General features: G+C 52.2%; 2 protein-coding genes across 2 annotated transcripts in view; both read right to left on the bottom strand.

The window, feature by feature from the left end:
* Positions 1–5,849, bottom strand: part of LOC141078358 (sulfotransferase 6B1-like) — a 186,728-nt gene extending 180,879 nt beyond the window's left edge. Inside the window, exon 1 of the mRNA XM_073565102.1 lies at positions 5,702–5,849. Coding sequence (XP_073421203.1) covers positions 5,702–5,849 — 148 coding nt within the window. The remainder of the gene's footprint in view (positions 1–5,701) is intronic.
* ST8SIA1 (ST8 alpha-N-acetyl-neuraminide alpha-2,8-sialyltransferase 1) overlaps positions 5,794–15,804 on the bottom strand; it is a 41,071-nt gene continuing 31,060 nt past the window's right edge. The window contains exon 5 of the mRNA XM_073565101.1: positions 5,794–6,530. Within this exon, the coding sequence (XP_073421202.1) occupies positions 6,053–6,530 (478 nt within the window). The 3' untranslated portion in view covers positions 5,794–6,052. The remainder of the gene's footprint in view (positions 6,531–15,804) is intronic.

Genomic DNA, 15,804 nt, shown 5'->3' on the forward strand with positions numbered 1-15,804 from the left:
CATAGTGATATATCCTGCAGATTATTATACCACTGACCTCTCTGCAGAGCATCGCTCCTCCACCTCCTGACAGATACAGTGATATATGCGGCAGATTATTACACTACTGACCTCTCTGCAGAGCATCGCTCCTCCACCTCCTGACAGATACATAGTGATATATCCTGCAGATTATTACACCAGTGACCTCTCTGCAGAGCATCGCTCTTCCACCTCCTGACAGATACATAATGATATATCCTGCAGATTATTACACCAGTGACCTCTCTGCAGAGCATCGCTCCTCCACCTCCTGACAGATACATAGTGATAGATGCTGCAGATTATTACACCAGTGACCTCTCTGCAGAGCATCGCTCTTCCACCTCCTGACAGATACATAATGATATATCCTGCAGATTATTACACCAGTGACCTCTCTGCAGAGCATCGCTCCTCCACCTCCTGACAGATACATAGTGATATATCCTGCAGATTATTACACCAGTGACCTCTCTGCAGAGCATCGCTCTTCCACCTCCTGACAGATACATAATGATATATCCTGCAGATTATTACACCAGTGACCTCTCTGCAGAGCATCGCTCCTCCACCTCCTGACAGATACATAGTGATATATGCGGCAGATTATTACACCACTAATATTTCGCTTCTTCTGTGTATCCAGTGGTTGTGGAATACTTTGTTTTGATACCTGGGGGTCAGTAGAAATCTTTGCGGCTGAGATTTTGCCCTCGCTGCAGACGCCTATAGAGGAAGCGCAGAGCGAAAAGTGAAAGTCTGGAGTTTGTAAACGTAAGATGAAAATAGAAATCTCTCACTCTGCGCTTCCGTTTGCTACATGAACAACACCCAGCTCTCCGGGAGCCCAGAACAGCGGAGCGAAAACATCCTGCCCACTGCTATTAATGACCAGGTGCGGATTTCAACCCCCTCTAGTCACATCCAAAGCTGCAATTAGATTGGGTCCACTTTAACACACTGCTATTAAACGTATTGGGCTGTTCAGCCTTTCACTGCAAGCGCAGCTCTGGGGTATAATACAGGATGTAACTCAGGATCAGTAATGTAATGTATGTACACAGTGACTGCACCAGCAGAATAGTGAGTGCAGCTCTGGGGTATAATACAGGATGTAACTCAGGATCAGTAATGTAATGTATGTACACAGTGACTGCACCAGCAGAATAGTGAGTGCAGCTCTGGGGTATAATACAGGGTGTAACTCAGGATCAGTAATGTAATGTATGTACACAGTGACTGCACCAGCAGAATAGTGAGTGCAGCTCTGGGGTATAATACAGGATGTAACTCAGGATCAGTAATGTAATGTATGTACACAGTGACTGCACCAGCAGAATAGTGAGTGCAGCTCTGGGGTATAATACAGGATGTAACTCAGGATCAGTAATGTAATGTATGTACACAGTGACTGCACCAGCAGAATAGTGAGTGCAGCTCTGGGGTATAATACAGGATGTAACTCAGGATCAGTAATGTAATGTATGTACACAGTGACTGCACCAGCAGAATAGTGAGTGCAGCTCTGGAGTATAATACAGGCAGTAACTCCAGATCAGTAATGTAATGTATGTACACAGTGACTGCACCAGCAGAATAGTGAGTGCAGCTCTGGAGTATTATACAGGATGTAACTCAGGATCAGTAATGTAATGTATGTACACAGTGACTTCACCAGCAGAATAGTGAGTGCAGCTCTGGGGTATAATACAGGAGGTAACTCAGGATCAGTAATGTATGTACACAGTGACTGCACCAGCAGAATAGTGAGTGCAGCTCTGGGGTATAATACAGGAGGTAACTCAGGATCAGTAATGTATGTACACAGTGACTGCACCAGCAGAATAGTGAGTGCAGCTCTGGAGTATTATACAGGATGTAACTCAGGATCAGTAATGTAATGTATGTACACAGTGACTGCACCAGCAGAATAGTGAGTGCAGCTCTGGGGTATAATACAGGATGTAACTCAGGATCAGTAATGTATGTACACAGTGACTGCACCAGCAGAATAGTGAGTGCAGCTCTGGGGTATAATACAGGAGGTAACTCAGGATCAGTAATGTATGTACACAGTGACTGCACCAGCAGAATAGTGAGTGCAGCTCTGGGGTATAATACAGGAGGTAACTCAGGATCAGTAATGTATGTACACAGTGACTGCACCAGCAGAATAGTGAGTGCAGCTCTGGAGTATTATACAGGATGTAACTCAGGATCAGTAATGTAATGTATGTACACAGTGACTGCACCAGCAGAATAGTGAGTGCAGCTCTGGGGTATAATACAGGATGTAACTCAGGATCAGTAATGTATGTACACAGTGACTGCACCAGCAGAATAGTGAGTGCAGCTCTGGGGTATAATACAGGATGTAACTCAGGATCAGTAATGTATGTACACAGTGACTGCACCAGCAGAATAGTGAGTGCAGCTCTGGGGTATAATACAGGATGTAACTCAGGATCAGTAATGTAATGTATGTACACAGTGACTGCACCAGCAGAATAGTGAGTTCAGCTCTGGAGTATTATACAGGATGTAACTCAGGATCAGTAATGTAATGTATGTACACAGTGACTGCACTAGCAGAATAGTGAGTGCAGCTCTGGGGTATAATACAGGATGTAACTCAGGATCAGTAATGTATGTACACAGTGACTGCACCAGCAGAATAGTGAGTGCAGCTCTGGGGTATAATACAGGAGGTAACTCAGGATCAGTAATGTATGTACACAGTGACTGCACCAGCAGAATAGTGAGTGCAGCTCTGGAGTATTATACAGGATGTAACTCAGGATCAGTAATGTAATGTATGTACACAGTGACTGCACCAGCAGAATAGTGAGTGCAGCTCTGGGGTATAATACAGGATGTAACTCAGGATCAGTAATGTATGTACACAGTGACTGCACCAGCAGAATAGTGAGTGCAGCTCTGGGGTATAATACAGGATGTAACTCAGGATCAGTAATGTATGTACACAGTGACTGCACCAGCAGAATAGTGAGTGCAGCTCTGGGGTATAATACAGGATGTAACTCAGGATCAGTAATGTAATGTATGTACACAGTGACTGCACCAGCAGAATAGTGAGTTCAGCTCTGGAGTATTATACAGGATGTAACTCAGGATCAGTAATGTAATGTATGTACACAGTGACTGCACCAGCAGAATAGTGAGTGCAGCTCTGGGGTATAATACAGGATGTAACTCAGGATCAGTAATGTATGTACACAGTGACTGCACCAGCAGAATAGTGAGTGCAGCTCTGGGGTATAATACAGGAGGTAACTCAGGATCAGTAATGTAATGTATGTACACAGTGACTGCACCAGCAGAATAGTGAGTGCAGCTCTGGAGTATAATACAGGAGGTAACTCAGGATCAGTAATGTATGTACACATTGACTGCACCAGCAGAATAGTGAGTGCAGCTCTGGAGTATAATACAGGATGTAACTCAGGATCAGTAATGTAATGTATGTACACAGTGACTGCACCAGCAGAATAGTGAGTGCAGCTCTGGAGTATAATACAGGATGTAACTCAGGATCAGTAATGTAATGTATGTACACAGTGACTGCACCAGCAGAATAGTGAGTGCAGCTCTGGGGTAAAATCACAGATAACACATTCAGGGTGGACAATGGTTTCACATTTTATTCGTCACAATGCCGCAGGCCGTGGTTTCGCCTCGTCCAGTGAACAGTTCTGTGGTTATTGCAGGATGGACGCGAGCTTCTACGTCTGGTAAGAATAGCGCTGGATTATATCGTCATGCTGCGCATTATACAAATCTCGTGCAGTAATCAAGACCTACGAGCTCCTTCTGCATCTGGGGGAAACTGAGCCTGAAGGGAGACCCCCGATCAGTCCGCGTTACGCCACAGACCTGGCGGCTGTCAGTCCGTATTAGCGCCGGCGGACCGTGCACCACTCTGATTGCTAAGATAGCGCTGGCCGGAACAAAGGTTAGGAAGTCCATTCCACCGCAGAGGAAATGTTACAATGTATCAGTGCATCGAAAGAAACCAACGTAGCGGTCACCACAAGCCGCTGTGTGGCACAAGGAAAGTAGAAAACAATCGTAACAGGAGCGCGCCGGCGCCGATCTACCCGGCCGCAACGTAATAAATCCCTGAAATCCTTCACATTTTTTCCCCATTCACAACCGCCACACACATAGAACACGCATGCGGAGAACACAGATGCAGACGTGCAGTGACCCGTCCTGAAGACGGTGAGCACAGACTGCCACTGGACGACAGCGAGAGCGCCGATGGCATCATGCAGCGCCGCGCTCTCCCTCACCCGCCCCGCACCCTACGTACGCAAAAAGCATACAAACGGTCTGACGCCAAATCAAGGCAGATCAAAGTCCTGGCATCTGTGAAATGAAAAAGCTGGTGCCGAACGCTCGCCAGTGCAGGACGGTCGACAGTGCCGAACGCTCGCCAGTGCAGGACGGTCGACAGTGCCGAACGCTCGCCAGTGCAGGACGGCCGCCGATGCCGAACGCTCGCCAGTGCAGGACGGCCGCCGATGCCGAACGCTCGCCGGTGCAGGACGGCCGCCGATGCCGAACGCTCGCCAGTGCAGGACGGCCGCCGATGCCGAACGCTCGCCGGTGCAGGACGGCCGCCGATGCCGAACGCTCGCCAGTGCAGGACGGCCGCCGATGCCGAACGCTCGCCAGTGCAGGACGGCCGCCGATGCCGAACGCTCGCCAGTGCAGGACGGCCGCCGATGCCGAACGCTCCCAGTGCAGGACGGCCGCCGATGCCGAACGCTCGCCAGTGCAGGACGGCCGCCGATGCCGAACGCTCGCCAGTGCAGGACGGCCGCCGATGCCGAACGCTCGCCAGTGCAGGACGGCCGCCGATGCCGAACGCTCGCCAGTGCAGGACGGTCGACAGTGCCAAACGCTCGCCGGTGCAGGACGGCCGCCGATGCCGAACGCTCGCCAGTGCAGGACGGCCGCCGATGCCGAACGCTCGCCAGTGCAGGACGGCCGCCGATGCCGAACGCTCGCCAGTGCAGGACGGCCGCCGATGCCGAACGCTCGCCAGTGCAGGACGGCCGCCGATGCCGAACGCTCGCCAGTGCAGGACGGCCGCCGATGCCGAACGCTCGCCAGTGCAGGACGGCCGCCGATGCCGAACGCTCGCCAGTGCAGGACGGTCGCCGGTGCAGGACAGTCGCCAGTGCAGGACGGTCACCGGAGAAGGACGGTCGACAGTGCAAGACGGTTGCCGGTGCCAAACGCTCGCCGGAGCCAGACACTCGCCAGTGCAGGAGGCTCGTCAGAGCAGGATGCTCACCGGTGCCTAACACTCACCGAAGCAGGACGGTCGCCGGAGAAGGACGGTCGACAGTGCAGGATGGGCGCCGATGCAGGACGATCGCCGGTGCAGAACGGTCGCTGGTGCCGGACGCTCGCCAGTGCAGTACGGCCGCCGATGCCAGACGCTCGCCGATGCGGGACGGTCGACAGTGCTGAACGCTTGCCGGTGCAGGACGGTCGCCGGTGCCAGACGCTCACCGGTGCAGGACAGTCGCTGGTGCCGAATGCTCGCCGGAGCCAGACACTCGCCAGTGCAGGACGCTCGTCAGAGCAGGACGCTCGCCGGTGCCTAACGCTCACCGAAGCAGGACGCTCGCCGGTGCAGGACACTCACCGCAGACGGACCCTCGCCGATGCAGGACGGTCGCCGGAGCCTGCTGTTGCTGGGTGCTTTGCTGGTGCTGGACGCCTACTGTTGCTGGGCGCTTGCTGGTGCCGGACGCTCGCGTCTTAATTTTTATTTTTTGTAATTGTACATTCATTTCTAAAAAATAAAAAAAAACTAAAATCAGCAGCCAAAACAAAAGATACAAAATTCAGAGGTTTGCCTGGAGCTCCACACCCACTCAGGGGCACGGGGATTTGGCACTTTAGTCGTTATATCCAGTGCAGACCATGGCAGGGTGCGGACCACCACGGGGTGCAGATCCAGGGGTGTCCTCGCAGCGCCCCATAGTGGTCACTTTCATTGAGGCTCCTCCGAGTTACAATGTCCAAGCTGCACCCGCAGGACCCCCGACTTGTGCAGTATCCAGAGCTGCAGGAACTCCTCAGGCATGGAGTGGAAGCCCCTGAGCGGCGGGACATCATCATAGTAGTGGTGCCGGATTGGACTCCCCTTCAGGTCTATCTGGAAGGGCCAGAAGCCGTAGACGGTGACCTCCTCACACAGGCTCAGCGCGGCGCTGACCATGAAGAGGCCGGTGGACAGGCGCTTGGAGTGGACGCCCTTGTTCTTCCAGAATTTGCCAACGTTGCGCAGGAAGTTGGGGTTGGCGAACAGCACGGACTGGTTGGCGCTGAAGTCGGAGAGGGTGTAGTACACTCTCAAGGACGGCTCGGTGCCATGGCGCATGGAGAACGCCGGCATGTAGACAAAACTGGACTTGTAGATCTTCAGAGTCTCCACAAAGGACCTCCGGGACCACAGTAAGTTCTGGAACCTGGAGGAAAAGGGGACACTGGTCAGAATGGGCGACTGCAGGGTAAAGGTCCAGAACATGGAGGCGAGTGAGCCTCTACCTAACGGGGCTGAGATTAGGGGCCACAACCTGCAGCACCCCCAAGAGGAGGGGGGAAGTCTTACTATGTGACACACGGGGAAAAAGGTGGAGATCTAACAATGTCATTTACCTATCTCCCATGTTATATCGGGACACTGCCGCTCCCCAGGACCCCTCTGCAGGATGCTACATGTCCTATGTTATATCGGGGCACTGCCGCTCTGCAGGATGCTACATGTCCTATGTTATATCGGGGCACTGCCGCTCTCCAGGACCCCTCTGCAGGATGCTACATGTCCTATGTTATATCGGGGCACTGCCGCTCTCCAGGACCCCTCTGCAGGATGCTACATGTCCTATGTTATATCGGGGCACTGCCGCTCTGCAGGATGCTACATGTCCTATGTTATATCGGGGCACTGCCGCTCTCCAGGACCCCTCTGCAGGATGCTACATGTCCTATGTTATATCGGGGCACTGCCGCTCTCCAGGACCCCTCTGCAGGATGCTACATGTCCTATGTTATATCGGGGCACTGCCGCTCTCCAGGACCCCTCTGCAGGATGCTACATGTCCTATGTTATATCGGGGCACTGCCGCTCTCCAGGACCCCTCTGCAGGATGCTACATGTCCTATGTTATATCGGGGCACTGCCACTCTCCAGGACCCCTCTGCAGGATGCTACATGTCCTATGTTATATCGGGGCACTGCCGCTCCCCAGGACCCCTCTGCAGGATGCTACATGTCCTATGTTATATCGGGGCACTGCCACTCTCCAGGACCCCTCTGCAGGATGCTACATGTCCTATATTATATCGGGGCACTGCCGCTCTCCAGGACCCCTCTGCAGGATGCTACATGTCCTATGTTATATCGGGGCACTGCCGCTCCCCAGGACCCCTCTGCAGGATGCTACATGTCCTATGTTATATCGGGGCACTGCCACTCTCCAGGACCCCTCTGCAGGATGCTACATGTCCTATATTATATCGGGGCACTGCCGCTCCCCAGGACCCCTCTGCAGGATGCTACATGTCCTATGTTATATCGGGGCACTGCCACTCTCCAGGACCCCTCTGCAGGATGCTACATGTCCTATGTTATATCGGGGCACTGCCGCTCTCCAGGACCCCTCTGCAGGATGCTACATGTCCTATATTATATCGGGGCACTGCCACTCTCCAGGACCCCTCTGCAGGATGCTACATGTCCTATGTTATATCGGGGCACTGCCGCTCCCCAGGACCCCTCTACAGGATGCTACATGTCCTATGTTATATCGGGGCACTGCCACTCTCCAGGACCCCTCTGCAGGATGCTACATGTCCTATATTATATCGGGGCACTGCCGCTCCCCAGGACCCCTCTGCAGGATGCTACATGTCCTATGTTATATCGGGGCACTGCCGCTCCCCAGGACCCCTCTGCAGGATGCTACATGTCCTATGTTATATCGGGGCACTGCCACTCTCCAGGACCCCTCTGCAGGATGCTGCATGTCCTATATTATATCGGGGCACTGCCGCTCCCCAGGACACCTCTGCAGGATGCTACATGTCCTATATTATATCGGGGCACTGCCGCTCTCCAGGACCCCTCTGCAGGATGCTACATGTCCTATGTTATATCGGGGCACTGCCGCTCCCCAGGACCCCTCTGCAGGATGCTACATGTCCTATGTTATATCGGGGCACTGCCGCTCCCCAGGACCCCTCTGCAGGATGCTACATGTCCTATGTTATATCGGGGCACTGCCACTCCCCAGGACCCCTCTGCAGGATGCTACATGTCCTATGTTATATCGGGGCACTGCCGCTCCCCAGGACCCCTCTGCAGGATGCTACATGTCCTATATTATATCGGGGCACTGCCGCTCCCCAGGACTCCTCTACAGGATGCTACATGTCCTATGTTATATCGGGGCACTGCCGCTCCCCAGGACCCCTCTGCAGGATGCTACATGTCCTATGTTATATCGGAGCACTGCCGCTCCCCAGGACCCCTCTGCAGGATGCTACATGTCCTATGTTATATCGGGGCACTGCCGCTCTCCAGGACCCCTCTGCAGGATGCTACATGTCCTATGTTATATCGGGGCACTGCCGCTCCCCAGGACCCCTCTGCAGGATGCTACATGTCCTATATTATATCGGGGCACTGCCGCTCCCCAGGACCCCTCTGCAGGATGCTACATGTCCTATGTTATATCGGGGCACTGCCGCTCCCCAGGACCCCTCTGCAGGATGCTACATGTCCTATGTTATATCGGAGCACTGCCGCTCCCCAGGACCCCTCTGCAGGATGCTACATGTCCTATGTTATATCGGAGCACTGCCGCTCCCCAGGACCCCTCTGCAGGATGCTACATGTCCTATGTTATATCGGAGCACTGCCGCTCCCCAGGACCCCTCTGCAGGATGCTACATGTCCTATGTTATATCGGAGCACTGCCGCTCCCCAGGACCCCTCTGCAGGATGCTACATGTCCTATATTATATCGGGGCACTGCCGCTCCCCAGGACCCCTCTGCAGGATGCTACATGTCCTATGTTATATCGGGGCACTGCCGCTCCCCAGGACCCCTCTGCAGGATGCTACATGTCCTATGTTATATCGGAGCACTGCCGCTCCCCAGGACCCCTCTGCAGGATGCTACATGTCCTATGTTATATCGGAGCACTGCCGCTCCCCAGGACCCCTCTGCAGGATGCTACATGTCCTATGTTATATCGGGGCACTGCCGCTCCCCAGGACCCCTCTGCAGGATGCTACATGTCCTATGTTATATCGGGGCACTGCCGCTCCCCAGGACCCCTCTGCAGGATGCTACATGTCCTATATTATATCGGGGCACTGCCGCTCCCCAGGACCCCTCTGCAGGATGCTACATGTCCTATATTATATCGGGGCACTGCCGCTCCCCAGGACCCCTCTGCAGGATGCTACATGTCCTATGTTATATCGGGGCACTGCCGCTCCCCAGGACCCCTCTACAGGATGCTACATGTCCTATGTTATATCGGGGCACTGCCGCTCCCCAGGACCCCTCTGCAGGATGCTACATGTCCTATGTTATATCGGGGCACTGCCACTCTCCAGGACCCCTCTGCAGGATGCTACATGTCCTATGTTATATCGGGGCACTGCCGCTCCCCAGGACCCCTCTACAGGATGCTACATGTCCTATGTTATATCGGGGCACTGCCGCTCCCCAGGACCCCTCTGCAGGATGCTACATGTCCTATGTTATATCGGGGCACTGCCACTCCCCAGGACCCCTCTGCAGGATGCTACATGTCCTATGTTATATCGGGGCACTGCCGCTCCCCAGGACCCCTCTACAGGATGCTACATGTCCTATGTTATATCGGGGCACTGCCGCTCCCCAGGACCCCTCTGCAGGATGCTACATGTCCTATGTTATATCGGGGCACTGCCACTCCCCAGGACCCCTCTGCAGGATGCTACATGTCCTATATTATATCGGGGCACTGCCGCTCCCCAGGACCCCTCTGCAGGATGCTGCATGTCCTATATTATATCGGGGCACTGCCGCTCTCCAGGACCCCTCTGCAGGATGCTGCATGTCCTATATTATATCGGGGCACTGCCGCTCCCCAGGACCCCTCTGCAGGATGCTGCATGTCCTATATTATATCGGGGCACTGCCGCTCCCCAGGACCCCTCTACAGGATGCTACATGTCCTATGTTATATCGGGGCACTGCCGCTCCCCAGGACCCCTCTGCAGGATGCTACATGTCCTATGTTATATCGGGGCACTGCCACTCCCCAGGACCCCTCTGCAGGATGCTACATGTCCTATATTATATCGGGGCACTGCCGCTCCCCAGGACCCCTCTGCAGGATGCTGCATGTCCTTTGTTATATCGGGGCACTGCCGCTCCCCAGGACCCCTCTGCAGGATGCTACATGTCCTATGTTATATCGGGGCACTGCCGCTCTCCAGGACCCCTCTGCAGGATGCTGCATGTCCTTTGTTATATCGGGGCACTGCCGCTCCCCAGGACCCCTCTGCAGGATGCTACATGTCCTATGTTATATCGGGGCACTGCCACTCCCCAGGACCCCTCTGCAGGATGCTACATGTCCTATATTATATCGGGGCACTGCCGCTCCCCAGGACCCCTCTGCAGGATGCTGCATGTCCTATATTATATCGGGGCACTGCCGCTCCCCAGGACCCCTCTGCAGGATGCTACATGTCCTATGTTATATCGGGGCACTGCCGCTCTCCAGGACCCCTCTGCAGGATGCTGCATGTCCTTTGTTATATCGGGGCACTGCCGCTCCCCAGGACCCCTCTGCAGGATGCTACATGTCCTATGTTATATCGGGGCACTGCCGCTCTCCAGGACCCCTCTGCAGGATGCTGCATGTCCTTTGTTATATCGGGGCACTGCCGCTCTGCAGGATGCTACATGTCCTATGTTATATCGGGGCACTGCCACTCCGCAGGACCCCTCTGCAGGATGCTACATATCCTATGTTATATAGGGGGACTGCCGCTTTCCAGGACCCCTCTGCAGGATGCTACATGTCCTATGTTATATTGAAGCACTGCCTGTTATGATGAGTCACCGAAAGAGGAAAAAACAAAATACCAGCTAAGTCCAGAAAAACCAGAGAGGTTGGCAGCTATCGGATTGCAGACCCCTGAACCTATCCACAACAACTAGCAGTAGCCGTGGGGGGTTCCTACGGTGCCCTAGACCCCTCGATCACAGCCGGAGAGCTACATAGCCTAAAGACAGAAAGGGAAATCTAAACTGCCCCAGAGCAGACCCCAAAGCAATAGGCCGCCCCCAACATATAATGATGGTGAAGCAAGATGAAATCACTAACACAGATAGAAAGATAGGTTAAGCAAATGATGGGGCCCAAGCTAACTACATAGGACAGGATAGGAAAGCTGCTGTCTGCCATCCGCAAAAACCCTATCAAAATGAGCCAACCGACTGATAGGAAAAACAGGCCCTGAAGTCGCTAGGCTTCAAAAGACTATATCAGCACTCAGGTATATTCTGAAGACAGAGCAAAAGATCAACAGATCAGAGACAAAAATGGAATTCAGCTCACCCCCGGCCGGGGATGGCAGAACTCCCAAAAAACAAGGCAAAACAAAAACAAAACTGAAGAGTACAAAGCAGAGCAGAAAAACTTAGCTTTGAGATGCAGGAATCAGACTGGTCTCCAAGAATCCAGCAGGAAAATCACCAGCCAGGAAGAAGGGCGTCGGCAGCCTTATATCCAGTCCTCAATTCCAGCCACCCAGTCATCATCTAGCTGCCCAGGTGTTTGGTAATCAGTCTCACTACCTTCCTTCGCCAGAGGAGGGAGTTCATCACCCTTCCACTTAACCAAATACTGAAGTCTCCGTCTAGCCAGATGGGAATCCAGTATCTTCTCTACCTCATATTCCATGTTACCTTCAACCAATATAGGGTCAGGAGGTGCCACCACAGGAACTACTGGTTCAACAAACCTCTTCAACAAGGACTTATGAAACACATTATGAATTTTAAATGTGACAGGAAGAGCCAAACGAAAAGAGACCGGATTAATAATCTCCAAAATCTTGTAAGGTCCAATAAATCTAGGCTTAAACTTAGGAGAAGCCACCTTCATAGCGATATTTTTTGATGACAACCAAACCATATCACCCACCTTAAACTGGGGACCAACGGTCCTACGCCGGTTGGAAAACCGCTGGGCCTTTTCCTGGGAGAGAGATAACTTATCCACCACTTGGTCCCAGATCTGGTGCATTCTCTCCACCACAGTGTCAACACCTGGGCAGGCAGAAGGCTCCACCTGCCCTGAAGAAAATCGAGGGTGAAAACCAAAGTTACAAAAAAAGGTGACATCAAAGTGGCAGAACTAGCTCTATTATTTAAAGCAAATTCGGCCAAGGGCAAAAATGAAACCCAATCATCCTGATCAGCGGAAATAAAACATCTCAAATACGACTCCAAGGTCTGGTTTGTTCTCTCTGTCTGCCCATTGGTCTGAGGGTGAAACGCAGAGGAGAAGGACAACTGAATTCCCATCTTGGAACAGAAAGTCCTCCAAAATCTAGACACAAACTGAACTCCTCTGTCAGATACAATGTTCTCAGGAATCCCGTGCAAGCGAACCACCTGTTGCAAAAACAGGGGCACCAACTCAGAGGAAGACGGCAACTTAGGGAGTGGTACAAGATGGACCATCTTAGAGAACCTATCACAAAAAAAACACAGCTTATTATGCCTTCTGAACTCCTGACGTTGCGCCCTAGACAAAACCCCATCACATTGCATAGGTTCAGACATTTGTTCAACAGGTGGCAAGATCTCTCGTGCAGTCCTGCACTAACGTAAACGCCGATCCACCTGAATGGCTAATGACATAGAATCGTCAAGACCAGAGGGAACAGGAAATCCCACCATAGTATCTTTTACAGTTTCTGACAAACCCTTCCGAAAGAGAGCTGCCAATGCACTATCATTCCAGGTAGTAAGGACCGCCCACTTTCGGAATTTTTGACAGTACAACTCTGCCGAATCCCGACCCTGGCTTAATGCCAACAGGGTCTTTTTAGCCTGATCAATAGCATTAGGTTCATCATACAACAACCCTAAGGCTTGAAAAAATGTGTTCACATTATTCAGAATAGGATCATCAGGTTTCAAAGAAAACGCCCAATCCTGGGGATCGCCGCGCAGCAAAGAGATGACAATTTTAACCTGCTGCGCGGAGTTCCCCGACGAGTTAGGCTTCAAGGCAAAAAATAATTTACAATTATTCTTGAAATTCAAGAATTTAGACCGATCCCCAAAAAACACATCAGGAGTAGGAATCTTTGGTTCAGCAGCATGTGAATGAGCAAGATAGGCGGAAATTCCCCGCACTTCAGCAGCGAGCTGCTCCACACGATCAGACAATTGCTTCATCTCCATTGAGAGAAAAATTCCCCCTACGGCCTCAGAGATATAGAGGAAAAAATATGCACACAAAAAAAAAAAAATTCTGACACTTTTTTTTTTTACAATTCTCTCCTGCTATTGAGTACCCTAGGATCTGCGGTATGGCCGGTGATTCTGTTATGATGAGTCACCGAAGGAGGAAAAAACAAAATGCCAGCTAAGTCCAGAAAAACCAGAGAGGTTGGCAGCTATCGGATTGCAGACCCCTGAACCTATCCACAACAACTAGCAGTAGCTGTGGGGGGTTCCTACGATGCCCTAGACCCCTCGATCACAGCCGGAGAACTACATAGCCTAAAGACAGAAAGGGGAAAAACTAAACTGCCCCAGAGCAGACCCCAAAGCAATAGGCAGCCCCCAACATATAATGACGGTGAAGCAAGATGAAAACACGAACACAGATAGAAAGATAGGTTGAGCAAATGATGGGGCCCAAGCTAACTACATAGGACAGGATAGGAAAGCTGCTGTCTGCCATCCGCAAAAACCCTATCAAAATGAGCCAACCGACTGATAGGAAAAACAGGCCCTGAAGTCGCTAGGCTTCAAAAGACTATATCAGCACTCAGGTATATTCTGAAGACAGAGCAAAAGATCAACAGATCAGAGACAAAAATGGAATTCAGCTCACCCCCGGCCGGGGATGGCAGAACTCCCAAAAAACAAGGCAAAACAAAAACAAAACTGAAGAGTACAAAGCAGAGCAGAAAAACTTAGCTTTGAGACACAGGAATCAGACTGGTCTCCAAGAATCCAGCAGGAAAATCACCAGCCAGGAAGAAGGGCGTCGGCAGCCTTATATCCAGTCCTCAATTCCAGCCACCCAGTTATCATCTAGCTGCCCAGGTGTTTGGTAATCAGTCTCACTACCTTCCTTCACCAGAGGAGGGAGTTCATCAAAACTCAATGGTGAAGGGAAAAATGAACTCAAAACAACTGACGCTCTCCAGGACTCCTCTGCAGGATGATACATGTCCTATGTTATATCGGGGCACAGCCGCTCTCCAGGACCCCTCTGAAGGATGCTACATGTCCTATGTTATATAAGGGCACTGCCACTCTCCAGGACCCATCTGCAGGATGCTACATGTCCTATGTTATATCGGGGCACTGCCGCTCTCCAGGACTCCTTTGCAGGGTGCTCACACCGTTTTCTGTACACAGCTCCGTCAGGTGGATCCTTCATCTTGCTCCATGATCAGAGTGAGCAGCACAGCGGGGCTGTGACCCCCGATCGTTCGGAAACCCTGCACCGCGGGTCTGGTGTCACCTTCCTGCTCACTCCGATCACCGCCCAATAGCCGGAGCCGCGGACGGAAAACTTCACTAGAAATGTAATTAATGAATCGTTTGCAGAAGAGGCCGCAGGCGAGAGGAACAAATGTTCCTGTCGGGATCTGCAGACCCCCAATACTACACTGTGTGTTCTCAGCACTGCAGAGTACATGCAAGAGGCAGGGGTCCACGATGGGGAGAAGATGGAGGAAGGGGGAGACAGAAGACGCTCAGTGGGGGGTATCAGGAGGACAGACAGGAGGTATACAGCGGGGGGGGTATCAGGAGGACAGACAGGAGGTATACAGCGGGGGGGTATCAGGAGAACAGACGGAAGGTATACAGCGGGGGATATCAGGAGGACAGACGGAAGGTATACAGCGGGGGCTATCACGAGGACAGACGGAAGATATACAGCGGGGGGATATCAGGAGGACAAACAGAAGGCATACAGCGGGGGGTATCAGGAGAACAGACGGAAGGTATACAGCGGGGGATATCAGGAGGACAGATGGAAGGTATACAGCGGGGGATATCAGGACAGACGGAAGGTATACAGCGGGGGGTATCGCGAGGACAGGTGGAAGGTATACAGCAGGGGGATATCAGGAGGACAGACGGAAGGTATACAGTGGGGGTATCAGGAGGACAAACAGAAGAAAAACAGTGGGGGGTATCAGGAGGACAGACAGAAGTCATACAGCCGGGGGATATCAGGAGGACAGACGGAAGATATACAGCGGTGGTATCAAGAGGACAGATGGAAAATATACAGCGAGGGGATATCAGGAGGACAGACGGAAGGCATACAGTGGGGGGGTATCAGGAGAACAGACAGAAAGTATACAGTGGGGGATATCAGGAGGATAGACAGAAGGCATACGGGGGGGTATCAGGAGGACAAACATAAGTCATACTGTGGGGAATATCAAGAGGACAGACAGAAGTCATA

This window comes from Dendrobates tinctorius, unplaced genomic scaffold (genome assembly GCF_039654945.1).
Source record: "Dendrobates tinctorius isolate UK_male_01 unplaced genomic scaffold, ASM3965494v1 ptg000540l, whole genome shotgun sequence".
Classification (NCBI taxonomy): domain Eukaryota; kingdom Metazoa; phylum Chordata; class Amphibia; order Anura; family Dendrobatidae; genus Dendrobates; species Dendrobates tinctorius.